This window comes from Passer domesticus, chromosome Z, assembly GCF_036417665.1.
Source record: "Passer domesticus isolate bPasDom1 chromosome Z, bPasDom1.hap1, whole genome shotgun sequence".
Lineage (NCBI taxonomy): Eukaryota > Metazoa > Chordata > Aves > Passeriformes > Passeridae > Passer > Passer domesticus.
This window is the reverse complement of record NC_087512.1, coordinates 39,946,235-39,963,825: the sequence shown is the minus strand read 5'-3', so window position 1 is coordinate 39,963,825 and position 17,591 is coordinate 39,946,235. Positions and strand designations below refer to the sequence as shown.

Genomic DNA, 17,591 nt, shown 5'->3' with positions numbered 1-17,591 from the left:
TACATGATTCATTTCAGAACCTTTATTGTTTCTTATCTATTATCAATTACTGTGAGATGCACCTTTTTTATAGGAAGGAGTGATCCAGGGAGAATCTTCCACCAGAGCAAGTATTCATTATTCTGTGAGCAGTGGTGGTATATATTCCTGGACACATGAACCCAGACACTTTTCAGAGGTAAGGAAAAAAGCTCTGAAGGCAAGAAACTCCACCTTCACCTATTTTAATGTCTCTGTGTAAAAACTGCAAGAAGACTGGTTCTCCTCACCAAGTTCTGAGCACCTGGAAGCATATGCTTAAGGACTGATGTTCATAATATATTAGTTAAATCAATGATAACCATAATTCATTTACTAAATTGATTTAATTTACATGCATAATGTATTTAATTCACATACATAATAACATACACTTAGAGAAAACAAAAGCAGCCATTTAGCCAAGCCCACTATTCTGCAGCCAGCATTGGCCCTAAGCTGATGTGCAGGTAACAATAAAAACAGTACAAGCCTTATTCCAAAATTATTTGGCCTCTACTCTTTTAGTTACAGAGATTTCATAAGCCACAGGTGGTTTGTTTGTTTAGTAAATATCAGCAGACTGCTCTCTTTCAAGTAACTCCACTCACCCTTCAATGCATGCAGATTTCCAGATTTTGGTTACTTCTGACTAAAAATATTGTGGGTCTGCTCTAGATAGATGTCATACTTTTTGCCTGACATGGACTTCGATCCAAAGACCTAAACTGATGGCCCACTAGGTCTCATACTAACAAGGTCATAAACCCAAGCCTCCCCATTCGGTTCACCATTTTGCAGATCTCTTTAATAAAGGCCCCATCATCCTTACTTGGTGTTCAGCCCCACACCCCGTGACCTGCTACATAAGCTGCTCCAAGACCCTCAGCCACTCCCTCAGATCTTCTCAAAGACTTGAAGCTCAAATGTACCTTCCTGAGGCAAAGGGTGAAGTACAGGCTGTCTATTCAACAAATCATACATAAATAATCCATAAAGTTCATGGCATTTGTACACATCTCTCATCTCAACGCAAAAAGATGAGTAAATTAACTTCTTTCTGCAACTTCATAAGAACAGGAACCAAAATTGAAAAACTGAAACCAGCTATATACAGCACACTGTCATATACACAAATCAAAGTTAAAATAGCAGAACACTTCTGTAATTCCTTTTTTTCTACAGTAGTGAAGGGACATGCAACATTTTCAGAAACTCACAAGTTAAAACCATTATTTAAAATGACAGTTTTTGTTTTTAACTAAGTTTTATTTGAGGCTAAGGAGTTGCATATGGGTCCTCACAACTAGAGTTCAGGTGCAAGTTGGAATAAATTACACTGGGCAATTGTACTAGTGTTACTAAACTCCAAACTTAGTGAGAAGCACGGAACAGAATGAGAAAAAGGCTGAGGCATAAAATGCTATTAAGAACACCATTGCTGCAAAAGGCTAGAAAATAATGCTATTAAAGCCAAAGCATGAACTGCTTAGTTTAACTAGCCTGATTCACCAAGTTCTGACTTTTGAATTAGAACCATAATTCATTTGGAACAGTCTTTAAAAACAAAGAAAATTATCTCACATAGCTTCCTAGAATGGATATAGTACACTTGCCACTAATGATGAAAACTGGCATTTAAGATGCTTACCTGTACTTACGCCTTTTACTACAGGTGGAAAAAAATGTGCTACTGCCAACATCAACTGCACTAAAGCATGGTGATAATGGCCTCCTGTCACACACTAGTTCCTTTCGACCGCTACTCCTCTATGAAATTATGTCGAATGCTTTCTAACTAGTGAGGGTTGACCACTTAATTTAGAGTGAAAGGTTTCGTTTCCCTCTCGGTTTTTTTGGGTTTTATTTTTTTACTTTTATTTTACGCTCTAACAAATTACTGTAAAAACAGAATTCGAGGATATTGTAGAGGAGGAAGACGCTTACCTGGGACACCATCACCACCCATTTTAACTTTTGGCCGTGCAAAGCCCGACGGTGCCCGCGGGCGGAGGCACCGGGGGCGGACGGGCGCCGGCAGGCTGGGGACTCACCGCCGCCCCTCCGCCGGGCGGGTCACGGCGGTGCGGGCGCCGAGGGAGCCCCCGGGGCGCCTCGGGCCCCGCGCCAGTGCCCGCTCCGGCAGCGCCCCGGGCCCCGCGGCCGTGCCCGCTCCGGCCGTGCCCGCTCCGGCAGCGCCCCGGGCCCCTCGGCCTGGCCCCGCCCCGCCTGGCGCCGGCAGCGGCCGCGCCGGTATCGCGAGATGTGCGTTGCCGCGGCGCTCTGTGCTCAGCGGCGCCGGCGGGAAGTATCGCGAGATGTCGCTGCGGCCGGGCTGCGCGGTGGTGCTGCGGGCAGTGCCGGCCTCCTCAGGAGGAGGGAGGGTTCTTGGAGCTCTTGGAGCTCTTGGAGATCCAGCACAGGGCTGGGGGACAGGTGAGGGGCCTTGAGGGCGTTTCTTTTGTGAGGGCAGGCTGAGGGAGCTGGGCCTGTTCAATGCCGAGAAGAGATGACTGACAGGGGACTGTATCAATGTGTATAAATACCTGAAGGGAAGGCGTCAGAGGATGGAACCAGGTGGTGCCGAGCAATAGGACAGGAGGCAATGGGCACAAACTGATGCACAGGACTTCCACCTTAACATGAGGAAGAACTCCTTTGCTGTGGGCAGGTGAGCAGGTTGTCCAGAGAGGTTGTGGGGTCTCCTTCACTGGAGATATTCAAGAACTGACTGGACACATCCATGTGGAATGTGCACAAGGATAACCCTGCTTGAACAGGGAAGTTCCCTGTGTTCCCTGTGGTCTCATCTAACTTTATCTGTTCTGTGATTCTGGACAGCAGGGGGAAAGAGATCTAAAGTTATTCTCTGTAAAAAAAAAACAAACGGAGAGGTGAGGAAGCAGGGCCAAGAGCTGATGCAATGGAAGGGACAGCTGGCACAGTACAGAGCAGCCGGCTGCACAGAGATGATGGATGCTGGGAGCCAAGGAGCTGACATTTGGGAAGAAGAAAAATCAAGAGAGTCCCACTTGTTTCCACCTCCATCCGTGAAAACCACACTTACTTTTAGGAGAGCTGAACTGGACACAGTTACGTTTTGCAGATTGTGAAGGTAGTCAGTACTCATTACTCTGTTCTTTCCGAAAAAAAAAAATTGGGCCCCACCAAGAAATCTATTCAGATTGACTCATATCTCAGTAGCAATGCAGTGCAGTATTACTAAAAGGTATGGCTTCCCAGATCCTTGCTGTTACTTTGACAAAATGCTTTCACATGCATTTAATTGTGCTATACTAATTTCACTTCTGAAAGTTAAACACATATATGTAAGGAGCGTGTAAGATCTGTTTTTAAATCAGCTTTGATTTTTACTGCAGAAGACAACAAATTTGGGGTTATTTCTCCATTCCTTTTAATTATCTTTCAGCTTATATAATTTTGGTGAATTTTTAGAAGGGATTGAACATTCACAGTAAAAAACCTGTATTCTTTTGGCATATGCCACAAAATTCTGTACAATGAAGATGGATAATTAGACTACCTAATCAAAATTCTGCATCCTACAGTGTTTTCAGAATCAAGGCAAGGCAGTAGATATGGGTCTTCATGCTGTTTCTGCTTGCAAAAAATGTGCAAAAGGCTGCCTGTTTGCTGTAAGAGTAATATAGACTTGTGCAGCTGAGAGCAGCATTAAGTTGCTTCTTTAAGTTGTCTGCTATCGGGCAGAATTTTGTTCTAAAAGAGGTTAATGAAAGATGGGTTGTGGTTGCTCAGCCAGTTAAACTAGACTGACAGGAAAACAGCAAGCATGAAAGCACTATGTTTGTGCTATGTAAGAAAGTTCAGCTATGAGCTACATGATTATTGAGCACCACATACACTGCAGGACATTGCTCAGCAATAGAAAATAATATACTACCAATGTTGCATTATTCTTAAAAAGTGTGTAGTCATGCACTCATTCGAAAGGCAGATGAAAGGAACTCTGCCAACCACGAAAATATCCTAAAATTGAAAGGAGTGGCATGCCAGATTTTAAAATTCTCACTGAAGAAACACATGTAAACTGTACAAGACCTCAGGTACCTAACAGACCTTGATCCTGCGAGCGTCTTTGAAAAAGGAGCAAGAATATGGCTTCTGATTCTCAGGAAGCTTTTAAAATGTATCATGTTGCAAGATAAATGTGTGTTTATTCTACAAAGTTGCATTTGATTCTTATAAAACTGTGCTTAATAAAGACTCTGATGTAGGCTTGAGCTGCTGTTTTACAGTGACAAATTTGATATTCTGACTTCACAATATAAAAAATGAGAAACGTTAAATTCTTTCTTAAGCACTTAAATTTCTCTGAATAAAAAAGACAGAAAAATTCTGCATTAAAAAAAAGTGGCAAAAAATTGCAAAATTCTGCGCTTCAAGGATCCATTGTGCTTCTATGTCAGTGATAAGACCGCAGTGGCTTAGCTGGAAACAGAATTTCACCTGGAAATCCTGATGAAGTCATTAGGATGAGTCTCCCTTACATTTAGGGACAGTTGAAGTTTTTCCATTTAGGAGGGAGAACAAAGAGAGGAAAAGTACCCTTAACAGGAACAGTTGGTTGGCTGTGTGCCAACAGGTAGTTTTCTTTTTACCTTTAAAGTTTCTCTTGCCAGCTACGAGTGGTTTCTGTATCTTTACTTCACTTTGAAGAAGAAGCTGGAAATCAAGCTGTCCCACTGAGATTAGGACTTCTTTCATGCAGTACCTTGTTTGGACTGGGCCCATAATGAAAATGTTTTCCAAGGCCAGAGAATAGCTTTTAAAGTTTTTGGAATATGTAAGTCCTTTCTGGAATCTTTCTAGCACAAGTTAGAAGTTATTTTCTGGGATGTCAAAAATATCTCACATCATGTTTCTTCAGGAAAAGATTTGTAAAAGATTTCATTTTGAAAAGCTGTTGCAGTTACTGAAAAGTTGAATATATCCAAACTCCATATTAAAATTTGAACTCTCTTCACATCTGCCTTAGTTTAGATTTCATAAGAGAAGTGTTAGATTCAGATAACAACCAGAGTGAATACCATAATGGGGATAAGCACTTTTTAAATATGTGCTATATCCCTGAAAGCATTTCACATGTAACATTGTGGCCTTCCTGTTCACTCTTCTTTGACAGAGAGAGGAGACAAATTAACTGATGTGCATCTGAAAAGGGCAGCTTAGTTACATTTACAGCATCCTCCACATCAGTAGGTCTGAAAACAAAGCAAGACTGATTCTCAGATACACTCAACATTTGAGTGGCTAGCTAAAATCCACAGAAAGTACAGGCACCTAGAATTCTTTTAAATGTCGGTTTTTTAATTCTATATTAGGAGAAAGACGAGGTGGTTCAATTAATTGGCATTAGTGAGTCATGACAGCATTAAAAGTGCCACAAAGAGGAACTTCACGATATGATATTCACCAAATTAATATATTGGAAATCCTTTTGTATCTTCAACAGTTTATTTGCTACAGTTTTTTTAGACATTACCCATCAACAGTATTCAAGAAGCTCTCAAAATTCTTTATGTAAATGAGCCTGACTGGGTGCTCTGAATCACATCCATACAGAGCAAAGAGAAGGCATTAGAGCCCTGGTGTGCAGCTGCAGGGCCACAGTTCCTCCTTGGGATCACAGAGATGTGGAAGGATAGCTCACACAGCTGAATGCAGATGTGTGCAGAGAAAGGACAGGTCAGGACTGTAGGGAGCAGGTTCGGCCTTTTATCTCAGACAGCAGCAGGGATATGTGGAGCTCTGCCTGGTCTGTAGAGACCATGAGATGTTGGAGTCCAGGATCTTGAGAGAAGGGAACAAGGCAAATCTAGCAGTAGGATCAAGCAGTACATGTTATTTATCTTGATTTCAGCAATGCCTTCACTGTTTTCTCCTGCGGCATCCTCAATATGCAGGCTGATGAAAAATGGACTATGTAGATGAGCAGTGAGGTGATTGAAAGCAGGCTGATCTTGTGCACTTAAACAAGTGTCATCAGCAGCACAAAGTCCAGCTGCAGTCTCATTACTAGTGGATTATTTTGGAGTATGATACTGAGGCTAGTACTGGCCATTAATGACTTGGTGGTGGGACAGAGTGCATCCTCAGCAAGCTAACAGATGATACTCTGTCGGGGAGAGTGGTTAACAACCCAAATATTTGTGGTCCCATGCAAGGGGGGCAGTGACGTGCTAGAAAATGGGTAGATAGTAATCTCATTAAATTCAACAAAGCCACGCACCAGCAGTCAAATAACACTGTGCAGCACTATAGACTGGAGGTTGACTGGTTGGAAAGCAGCTTTGCAAAAAAGGGCTTAAGGGTCCTGGTGGACATCAAATTGTCCATGAACCAGCAGTGCATCCAACCGCATGGAAAGCCAACAGTGTCTTGGGCTATGTCAGGGAGAGCACTGCTCAGCAGCCCAAGGGCGGTGAGCTTTCTGCTCTGTTCAGCCCAGGTTAGACCACATCTGAAGTGCTGTCTACAGTTCATAGCTCCCCACAACAAGAAAGACATGAAGATAGTGGAGAAAATTCAAGGCTTAATGAAGTTTAATTGATTGTAGTTGGAATTGTTTAGCCTTGAGAAAAGTCTTGGGAGATCTTGTCTGTGCACAAACACTTGATGAGAGGGTATTAAGAGGGATGCATTGCTCAATGGTCCCCACAGCAAGAGGCAACAGGTGCAAACTGAAACAGGAAATTCCATTTAAAGATAAGGAAAAGCTTTTCAGCTGTGGGAGTGGCCAAACACTGCCACAGTTTGCTGAGATAGGTAGAATCCACATCCTTGAAGAGGATCAAACTCATCTGGACACAAGCCTGAGCAACCTGCTTGAGGTGACCCTACCTGGCGTCCATAGTTGGGCTAGATGTTCTTTAGGGCCTTCCATCCATGGTCATTCTGTGAGTGAGGAATTGTGTAGGTTAAACTGAGTTTGGGCTAACTGCTTGTGCTATTATTTAGAAATTAAGAGCTGTAGATACCAGGCTGATTGTTCAGACAGAATCCAGCTTGTCCTGTTGCCCAGTGCTGTAAGATACAGCACCATTTCTCATCTACTTCTTTGTATATTTTTCATCCTATCTTCTGGTTATTCTTAATAACTTCAAGATGTTCAAGTCATTTCTGTCTTTTGTACCCTCAATTGTAAAATAAAAGCCTGAAAATGCTAACTAAGGTTGTTTGGAAATGCTGCACACTTAAACATGGGCACAACCCATAAAAAGATAACACCTTGAAAGTTTGACTTAGTGAGTCAGATATTCCTTGTATTGTTAACTCATTTTCCCTCAAATTATACTCTGGCTAGTGCTAAATCTTACTAACTCTTAGAAGCCAGGGTAGTATAATTCTTATAACTGCTACAAAGTTGTCTTTTAAAGTTTTCTGCCAGATTATGTGCTGCTCAACTGGAATAAACCTGAGAGACTGCTTCCACAAGTGTTACGAAGTATTGATTCATTTCCTTTGAGTGTCTGGCTAAAGGGTGACTTGAGGAAAATGTCAAGTTTTGTTCTTAAATAAATATTGTATATAAATGGATCATGTCAGCAACACTCCGATTTCATGATTGCCTGGAGTGGGAACTGGATAATGAGACTTGTCAACTCCACTGGATTTGTAGCAGGTATTTGTATAGAGCAGTTTTGAATGTTTCAGAAAAATCTGTGAAACATTTGAAAGGCTAGTGGACCAGTCTTAGTTATTCTCTGGGTATGGTTAAATGAAATCAGCATAATTGTTCTGCAGAGAATCTTTTATTACATGTTACACATTTCACTTTACAAATAAAAATTATTTTAGAAAGGGAATCTTTCCATCAGGACTAGTAGTTATAGAAATACTTTATGTTTAATTACAATTGAGTTTAGTTCCTGTAATCTCTTTTTTCCTTGAGGAAAAAATAAAAAGTGCTTGCTTCCTCAGGTTAAATTTCACTATTTTTTGAGGTCTGATTGACAGTAAAGCATGAAGGGGTGATTTAAAAGCAGTGCACACAGAAAGAAAACAAAAAAAGTAAATGGTAGGGGTCAGGTAGGGCGACATGGCAAATTATTCTCAAGAGATAACAAAATCTTCATTTAAATCTCCTAAGAAGAGGCATCTTTCATAACTAAAATCATAAACCTGTAATACACAGCCCTTGTAAGCAGCTATCTGACTCAATCATAAGGTCAAACCTACCAAAATATCTCTAACAAAATAAAAGTATAGGAAATGTGAATGCCCGCTGTAAATTGCTAGGCTGCTGTGAGGATCCAGAAATAAAGAAAAACTGTATAGTGATTTTCTTAAAGATAAAACTTGTTTTCCTCTCTGACCTGTTTTAAGCAGTTTATATCATTAATTTTGCGAACCGTAACCTGATGTGTTACACTTTTGAGGAAACGAGCAGAGACATACATGCAGTACTCACAAAAAAGCATATTAGGAAACAGCTCTGGAGCTCCATTAAGTATAGGATTCCTGTTTAAACACAAAAAAAAAATTATATGTCAATACTGTGAGTAGAATCTGGTGCTTTTTACAAGTTATTTCCTGTGTTTCTTCTTTGCACTGTCTATATGTCTAGCAAAGTAGGGTAGCTTGATGAATTGGCAGTTTTTAGGGGAATATTCTAGCTGTGTACAAATATGCTAGCGATGTAAACTAGAGACAGGCTAAACTGGGGTCTTGTCAAACAATTCAACAGTCAGCTCCCCTAAAACATGTAAGAATGCTGGGGTTTTGTGTGGAAGGCAGGGATATTTTTACTGCATCCCTGAGGGTATTTTTCTCTAACTCTGAAGTCATTTAACCTCTTTTAGTAGGGGAATCAGACTGCTGGTGGTGCCAGAAACCACAAATGTCTGAGACCAGTATGTCAGAGATTATTTCTGCTGAATCAGCTCTCAATATAACAAATGTATTGTCAGTAACCTAAGCACATTTTATAATAAAATGGTAACTACACTGCAAAGTATATCTTTGATTTCGACAAATGTTGAGCCTCTGTTCAACGATTTGCAAAAGTAAATGTGTTACAAAAGTATGAAACCTTTTGTGACACAGGCAAAAGATTATAATACAAGTAAGCTGTGGTAGATTTTTTTCAAGTATTTGTTCATAAATAAAATGGAAGATAAAGCAGGAGAAATACCATGATATGATTTCTAAAGCATCAAAGGACTTACCAAGCCAGCTACCTTAAAAGTTACTTTAACTGGAATTAATCAAGAGCAATACATTCTATATTAAAAATTAAGTTGCCATACACACTTTTTAATTCATAGATGTTTTTCTTTTTCCCTGGTCCATGAGGGACTTCTCACAACATTCAAGATTATTGCCAGTCCAGACCTTACCAGCCTTTCTTCAAATTTGGCTGTCTGTTGTGATTGAACCTGGGGGCTGGTTCTCTCCATGTGGGTCTTTGGGTAGAATGAACTAGTAACTGACTACCTAGGCTAAATATAAAAAGTGGTCCATTGACTTTGACCAAAAAGGGATGTGGTAAAACTCCAGACCTGCAGTCATAGGTTTAATGAACTGGGAAAAAAAGTAGCAGAAAAAATGTTCCCAAGAACCACTTACTCATTGCATGTCTTTTTTCTTCTCTTTCTTAAAGAAAATATCAACCTAGCTTTGTATTTGCAGCTGTGAGGGAATAATTCTGGTTTTTGTTATCATGAATTCTTTGATATTTATCATCTAAATACTATGACTACGGAGGCATAAAAATAAATGGAGTAGCAGTTGTCACCGTAGATACTGTGTCAAAGAAGTCACCTTCTAAACCAGATAGTTGAGGTTACATTTCATCTACATGATATAAAAAATATTTGAATTCAGTTACATTCATGTAAATGTTTTCTTAGAATATTTTAGGCAAACTGTAGGAAGATTAAAATATCTCAATTAGTATGTGGCTGTGTTCATTTCGCTTGTGTGCATATAATGTTTATGTAACTACTACAAACTATTACAGGCAAGTAAGTTTTCTACAGAGTATGGGGTGTTAATTTACAACACAAAATTTGTATAAATATACCAAAGAAAGAAGTGTTCAAACTTTTGCTTAATGTAAATTTTTGGATCATTACCATCCTTTCACAACAAAGACGGAACATCAGATTCTTTTAGCTGAGTGATGCTCCAATTGTTTTCTAAACAGAATGAGATTAGTCAGTACTTATTTGTAGAACAAATTAGACCCTCAGTTATTATGCCATCTCAGAAAGAAAACAGAATCCAGAAAGAATTTCACCTTGTTTCTAAGAAGCCATGTCATCTTGATTGCTTAAAAAAAAAAAAAAAAAGAAGGCAAGCTACTATTAACTCTTGTAGGGTAATAGGTTGTTTTGACAATGATGTCATTATGCAGATTTATGGATGTATCTTTCAGCTTCACTCAAGTTCTAATTTACCTCAATAACTCCCAAGGCTTGAGAATTCAAAGGCTGCTGGAACCATTTATGTATTGCCCCTTATCCTCAAGGACATTACAGCAATTACAAAGTAACTTCCAAACACATTTATTTAAACTGCATATCCCACCTTGGAAAGAATAATCTACAACATTTACACATTTACATATACACAGAACCTTTAAATATGCAACAGATGTTTCATTTTTTGAAAAGCTCTTGCATTCATTGACAGGCCTTTGGCTAAACTGATGAATTAATTTGTTCAGGACAGATTTCATAAGTCCTCTAATAATTCATACCCTTACACATCTTGACTTGATTTCTGAGGTCTACAGCATGTGTTTTAAATGTTTTAACCTTTACTACTTTAATCAGGTAACATTTATTTCAGGGCTGGATGATGATCGGTCATTGAAAGATACAGTTGACTAGGAAATAAAATTCAATTTGTCAGTTAAACGAACCTCTGCATCTGAAATAAGAAATAATCACTCTGTATTACTGGATCTCTGAAGTGCTTAGTGGTTTTGATGTCACTCTCGCTTTCAAGAATATATGGTACTGGATTGCTAAGTATAGTTGGATGAAGTGCTCATATGCACAAACTACAGTTGCCATGGTTATTTATAACCAGTGTCTCAGGGTGATTTTAATGTAAGCCTTTAGCTCTAAAATGAGCTTTATTTCTATAATTTTAAGCCATTTTTCTTTAATACTTTGAGGCTAGATACCAATTTAAACAACAAAATCAGTCTGGAAAACAAATTTTGCCTAAGCTGTTTGCTTTGCAGACATTTTCAGCTTTGTTGCTGCCTCTAATGTAATGTACAAAATTATGTAAAATTGGGGGGGGGTTTATTGGTGTGTCTGATCAAATGCAATAAAATGTTCAAGTAAAAGTGCATAAAAAAAGCTTTTGTCTTCCATTGCTAGACATAACAGCCACCCACACAATAAAACATATCTTTTCTTAGTACACTGGGTCATTAAAAGGTCCAGAAATCTAAAATCACTCGGTTATTATAAGAATATATTCTATTCAGAATATTTTTATTTCAGTTGAAAACCATAAACAGTACAAATGGCCACATTTTGCCATTCATCTTCAATGATGTTGACTCATAAATTGAGGTTTTGGGTATTGAAGTCTGAGTACATCAGTGTTGACTGAATATTTCTAGTCCCCATCTGTAGGAATGTGCAGAATTATGACTGTTACAACTGTATTTCAGATACTGATATTAATTCTGTAATATTTGATACCTTTTTACTCTTATGAATTTCTAAAAAACTTGTGTTATATCAAGTACATTCTTGGACTTGTGAAAGAAGTTCAGGATTAGACAATACATAACAGATCTGCCAGTCTTTCAGCCAATTCTTTCAATTCTTTCAGCCTTCCAAAACAAACTGAATACTGCTTAAAATGCATCTAACTGATTTACATTTATTTGAAACAGGTTTGCAAATAAAATTTCTTAATCTGGGCTAGTTATGTATATTTGCTTTTTAAAGCTCTAATGTAAAATGCTGTTAAGGCAGTGGGACTACATTACATAGGTGACAAAAATAGTTGAAAAATGAAAATTCTGCTTTCCATCATGTGTTTATTAATTTTCCAATATATTCTGGAAACAGCAGAGTTTAAAAAGTTTATTTTTTATTCTTGATGTGTACACCAGTTTCCTTCTTGACAATTTCTTTGTGTGCCATAAAAACCTCAGCCATGAGCTAAGAAGCTAACTAGAGAAAGTCAAGCAAAATGTGTATTGCCTTCTGTGTGCCTTTTCTTTGACAATGACACTTTTATTGACCTCTTTACCCAGAAGACAGGTTTTATTAAATTTTAGAAATATAGTATAACAAGAGATTTTTTTAAAGAAATAGATAATCAGACATTTTATTTTTGGATATTTTTAAAGCTTGATTGAACAAAATGCTAAGCTTCTAAACTGAAATTAAGTTTCTAGCTTGAAATTAGGTTTCAGGCTTGAAATTAGGTTTTGATCTTGAAATCCCTCAAGCTCTTCTGTTGAAATTCTAATGTGAAATTTGTCCTGTTTTTAGCAAGAAGGTGAATGTGCAATCACACAAAACTTCTTCTGACAAGACTTGTCAAAGATTCTCCTCCTTTTTTTTGAAATTGGTTTAAAATTTAAGAATTACAAGAGGAGACTAGTAGATAATATAATCACATCTGGTTTGCTGAGTTACTTGAAAGATTGCAATATGTATGATACAATATCCAGTAAAAGATCCAAAGTACAGAGTGTACATAGTTAAATAACAATTCATCCTGTGAACCACCATGCAGTGCTCATTGGATATTTCAGAATTCATTGTTATCAGAATTCTTTAAATTATACATTCTGTAGAAGACTGTCAAAATCTCCTGGTTTACAATTTGTTAAATACGTCACATTTAACAATCTGATCTGTAAGAAATTATTATATCTGAGGAATGAATTGCTTTAATCTTGTTCACTAGATGGAGTTTTCTTCAGGATAAATGCAGATGACCATATTCTCAGGGATCAGGATTGATATTAATGTGCTATTCAGATTGCAGTCAGAAAGCAAACAGATCTCATTCCTTTGAGTTGCTCACTAGAAACAAACCAAGCCACTGCAGAAAAGGCTAGATGCATTTTCAAATTGTTGTCACTGTAGCTTGCAAATGCAAAACAAACTACAGTATGTTATAGAAACAGCAGTGTGATAACATACTAGTGCAAAACATTTGACAAGGATAAACCTGTATCTGAAGAACAAATATACCATAAACTGTGTGAAGTTGTTGCTAATTAATTTTCTTCAAATATTTTACTTAACAGTAAGAATACTTTCTGTCACAGCATCTCTGCTACCTAATCAGTAACATATTGTGGCATATACAGAGGACAGCAAAGTATTCCACAGCTAAGCAATCAAACATGAGGAGGCTGAGTGACTTGCCACAGAGCAAAAAAGAATTCTTACAGTATTCAGAGAAAAAGCGTCCTTTGATTTTTAGTTTCGCATTTCTACGCTATAGATCTGCACTGCTAAACTCAAATTCTGAGGTTTTACCGGCAGTATGTTATTTTTTACTTTAAAAAAAAAGTAGTAAAGTCGCCTCCAGATTTAGCTGCAAAAATACAAAATATACAAATCTGCAGTGAAACAGCATTGTTCATGCAAGAAAACAATCTTATATAAACACAGAAGTAATTCTTGTACATCAACTAAAATGGATGAGGCCATTTTTTTCAGGGTAGCCAGAAAATACTATATTGTTCCATGCTTGACTTCACTCTCTACTGAAGTCCAAGCAGACAGTGCCCAAAGTCCTTCTCATCCACCAAATGAGCCACTTTGTCTTAGAAGGGAGATCATGTTGGTCAAGCAGGATCTGCCTCTCATAAACCCTTGCTGGCTAAGCCTGGTACCCTTGCTGTCCTGCATGTGCCATGTGATGGTACTCCAGAAAATCTGCTCCATGACCTTCCCCAGCAGCAAGATGAAGCTGACGGGCGTGCAGTGCCCTCTGTGCTTCTCCCAGCATTTATTGTAGTTGGGCTAACTTCAAACAAAATTCAAATGCTTAAGGTGCAGGAACTAAATTTGAAAAGTGTTTTCCAATCACATTGCAAACCTGTATCTTACAAAAGTTTTTTCTAACCTTTGAGTAATATAAACAATTTCAGTGCATTTGGATGAAGACAGAGATCTTACTTTGGGGTTTGTTTGGGTTTTTTACTTTATCTTCCCTCTCACTTGTTTTCCTTCTGAAACAAGAAACACAAGAAATCACTTTCTAGTACTGGAAACCACAAGGCTGATGGATATATACCTATGTATATTTAATGACTCACAAAATTATTTATGTCCAAACATCCTACAGATGGAGCTATAATGCAGTTTGTAAGGGCCTGATTATTTTTACAGAAAGGAAAGGGGTGGCATCTTCACAGATGGGCTTCTTGTTTAGATGCCTTGTATTGTGTTTCCAATTAACTTGTCTTTTCTAGAGTATTTTTCAGAAAAGGTTAATTTAAAAGGTACTGATCTGCTAGGTTGAGTTTTATACAAAACCCCCCCAAAGTTCTGAGATTAAAGAGCTTCATTTTCTAACTGTTTAATGCTAATGGATTTAGTTTATTCCTTCTTTAAATCCTTTCTTCAACATGGCGGTTAATATAGAAAGGAAAAATAATGAAGATGATATTTGAAGAAAACAATGTTTTCTTGCTGTATCGTTCTACTCTCATTGCATGCTTTTTGCCATTTTGCCTTTGCTGTTATCTACTGTAATGTAGACTTTTGAATCAAAGCTGCTTCCTCCATGTGTGGGGTTACATGGATAACAGTCTTCAGCCTTAGTTTTAGAAAAAGGATGAATTGCTGCAATTTGATTTTTCACGGGGTTGTCCAGGGAGTTAGAGAGATATCTTAAACTGTGTCTTTCAGACTCTTCAGACACTTTCTTCCAAAGCATTCTTGTTTTCGGATCTTCCATTCTGCCACGTAAGTAGCAGATAGAGAGTAAGAGCCTTGTCTGGCACCATGGACAGAGGCTCCTTATGAAATGGCTGGAGTAGTGGACAATATTTTCCTGACAAATAGTTGTCATAGGTGGAACTAAAATATTTAAAATATTTAAAATATTTAATTAAGTTAACAGAATTAACTGCATTAGCAGATTTTGAGTGTGGATAATTCTTCACTCAAAATTGGACAAAACTAACAATACCTTTTCTCTGAAATATCTGCAGTTTGAGAGATTTTGGAACTGAGTGGAGGCAGAAAGATTTGACAGTTGTATTCCATTCCATATAGTCCGAGGGTAATAGCAGAGGCCATGATGAATCGATGGTCTAATCTTATAGCATACACTTCCAGGCTGCTCTTTACTAGTGGTCTTTTTCCCTCCAAAATACATCTTTGCTCCCTGCAGTATTTTCCTTTGCTTGTATCTAAGAAATACATAAAGCTCTAGCCCTATGAGAATACAATTCAGCAACAAGAACTGTGGCATGTGGGGGCTTCTGTTTCTATTTTCATCATGAGAAATAGACTGAAGATGGAAGACATTTTCTGTCTGTGAAGGGTATTATGCTTCAAACATAGCTTTTGGAATTTCAGCACTGCATTCTGATTAGCCATTCTGACTGATCAGAAAAATGAGAATGAGGGGGCTCTGTGGTGTGTGCATACTAAAATTATTCTTGTCATTTATTTAATGTTCAAGAGGTTGTCACATATTTATAGCTCCAGGCTCCTTGCTGATACACTGGCACTTCTTGGTCTTGTACAGACCTACATCAGCCACACTGGAAGTCTTAGCAAGTGGATTCTCAAGACTAGGTTGAGATGAGGTGTTCCTCAGGCTTCAAACAAAGCACTTATCCTGACACAGTGCTGTATGCCAAACGTTTTTGCCTAAGAAGGTAGGCTCCTTTTGCTTAGTGTTGGCTTTTATTAGCAAGTAGCCTTTTTTTGGTTTATTCATCATATGCAAAATACAAGCAGAAAAATCCTCTGCCAGAGGCCCTGGGAGTCTATTTTAGGAGACTGGTAATTTTGCCTAAAACGTAAGGGCCGAGGACAGATTTAGGCTTGGAGAGGATATTCTTGCTGGTTAAGATTATAGGCAAGGGGCTCCCAGAATACCAGGGAGAATAATTTCTGATGGAGTTTATGGTCCATAGTCGCAGTAATGTTAGGCTGCATTTCCTATATTTTGTTTTATATTTTGTTAATGCTTGTCTTGCTGCAAAAGATTATCTATTTGTGACCCATATCTATTCATCTGGAACCCTTCAAAGAATGAAAATGCTCCTTGTCTGGTAAGGTATATCTCCAAAGTGTCCAGTGTGACTAACAGTAACAAAAATTATTTTCAGTGGGTCATATATGAACCAGTTGGGTGTATTGACCTATTAGTTTTGTGCTGATGGAACGAAACTCAGAAATATTATGGAATGTGGAAATTATTTTCTTTGCAAAATAAGCTCTTCAATAAGTGAATCATAAAAATCTAAGTCCCAAGTGGTCATTGATTGAGAGATTCAACTCATAGTTAGTACTTTGTATAATGATGACTTTGGAAAACCTCTATTACTAAGAAGAAAAACCTTGTTTCATATATTCCATTCTATTCATCATGAGTAAAGCCAGCTTTTCTTTTTAGAATACACTTGTGGCCAGCACCAGTGAGATTTCTCTGACAGATGTTATCAAAAGTATGAATCAAAGACAATTTACTGATAAGAAGAAAATGAAATTTTGCTTCTTGAAAGGCAGATTGTGTCAAAAATGCAGCCTTTCCTATTTAAATGATGCTAAATTTTTTTCCTCCAGTGGAATCCTCCTAATGCAAAACTTTCAAAAATTGGTCTCTCAGCTAGACTGAAAGCTACCCTGAAAAGAAGGTTTGTGATGCAACTGAGATGCTGTCTTTAGAGTTCCATGTATTTAAGGAATTAAGGAATACTCTTTTTTTTTTTTTTTCTTTTATAGAAATTATTGAATATGACAAAAGAAACACACTCTCTGCCATTCCTTCCCCTGGCTGCCTGAGGCATTGTCATTTATCATTTCAGAGTTGTACCTTTCAAGCTCATAGGAAGGCCCCACAATTCATACCTGAATACCTTCAGGAAATGCATTAATGACTGTAAGCAGTCATTAGCAGCAGATTGCATGTGGCTTCTGTGTATTTTGTACCCTTCCTCTTGCTTTGTCTGGGGACAAGGGCTACAGCCTTCATCAGGATCCAGACGGTGCTATGTGAGTAGTCTCTTATGGGCACTCCTTGTAAAGTCTGCACTATGTATAAAATAAATTGAAAGGTTAGTGCTCTGTAAAAGCACACTGCCACAAAAGCAAAGTCAGAATACAGTGCAGGATGTGCTATGCCATATTCAGCTCCAAAGATTAATTAGTTCCTTGCTTGCTGACGCCTCTAAAACCTAGCACATCCTTTATCCCGGCAGTCTACTGAAGAATTTGTTCACTCATCATCTAGACAGAATTCAAATTACTTCCATAGTAATTTATCTATTTTACCACAGTCTAACTATTACTTTAGTCAACTCTAATACTGTAGTTTTTTGTGTCTCAGTTTGTGTCTTGTTCCCTAAAGTA

At 38.1% G+C, this 17,591-nt stretch overlaps 1 protein-coding gene and 1 long non-coding RNA gene across 3 annotated transcripts in view; one reads left to right on the top strand and one right to left on the bottom strand.

The window, feature by feature from the left end:
- ERCC6L2 (ERCC excision repair 6 like 2) overlaps positions 1 to 1,824 on the bottom strand; it is a 32,310-nt gene extending 30,486 nt beyond the window's left edge. Inside the window, exon 1 of one of the 2 annotated variants that reach the window (XM_064405780.1) lies at positions 1,670 to 1,824. In XM_064405780.1, the coding sequence (XP_064261850.1) occupies positions 1,670 to 1,721 (52 nt within the window). In that variant the 5' untranslated portion in view covers positions 1,722 to 1,824. The remainder of the gene's footprint in view (positions 1 to 1,669) is intronic. The other variant, XM_064405779.1, reaches the window with a different exon arrangement.
- A 587-nt stretch (positions 1,825 to 2,411) lies between these two features.
- Positions 2,412 to 17,591, top strand: part of LOC135290576 (uncharacterized) — a 41,262-nt gene continuing 26,082 nt past the window's right edge. Inside the window, exon 1 of the long non-coding RNA XR_010353342.1 lies at positions 2,412 to 2,689. This is a non-coding gene — a long non-coding RNA (uncharacterized LOC135290576). The remainder of the gene's footprint in view (positions 2,690 to 17,591) is intronic.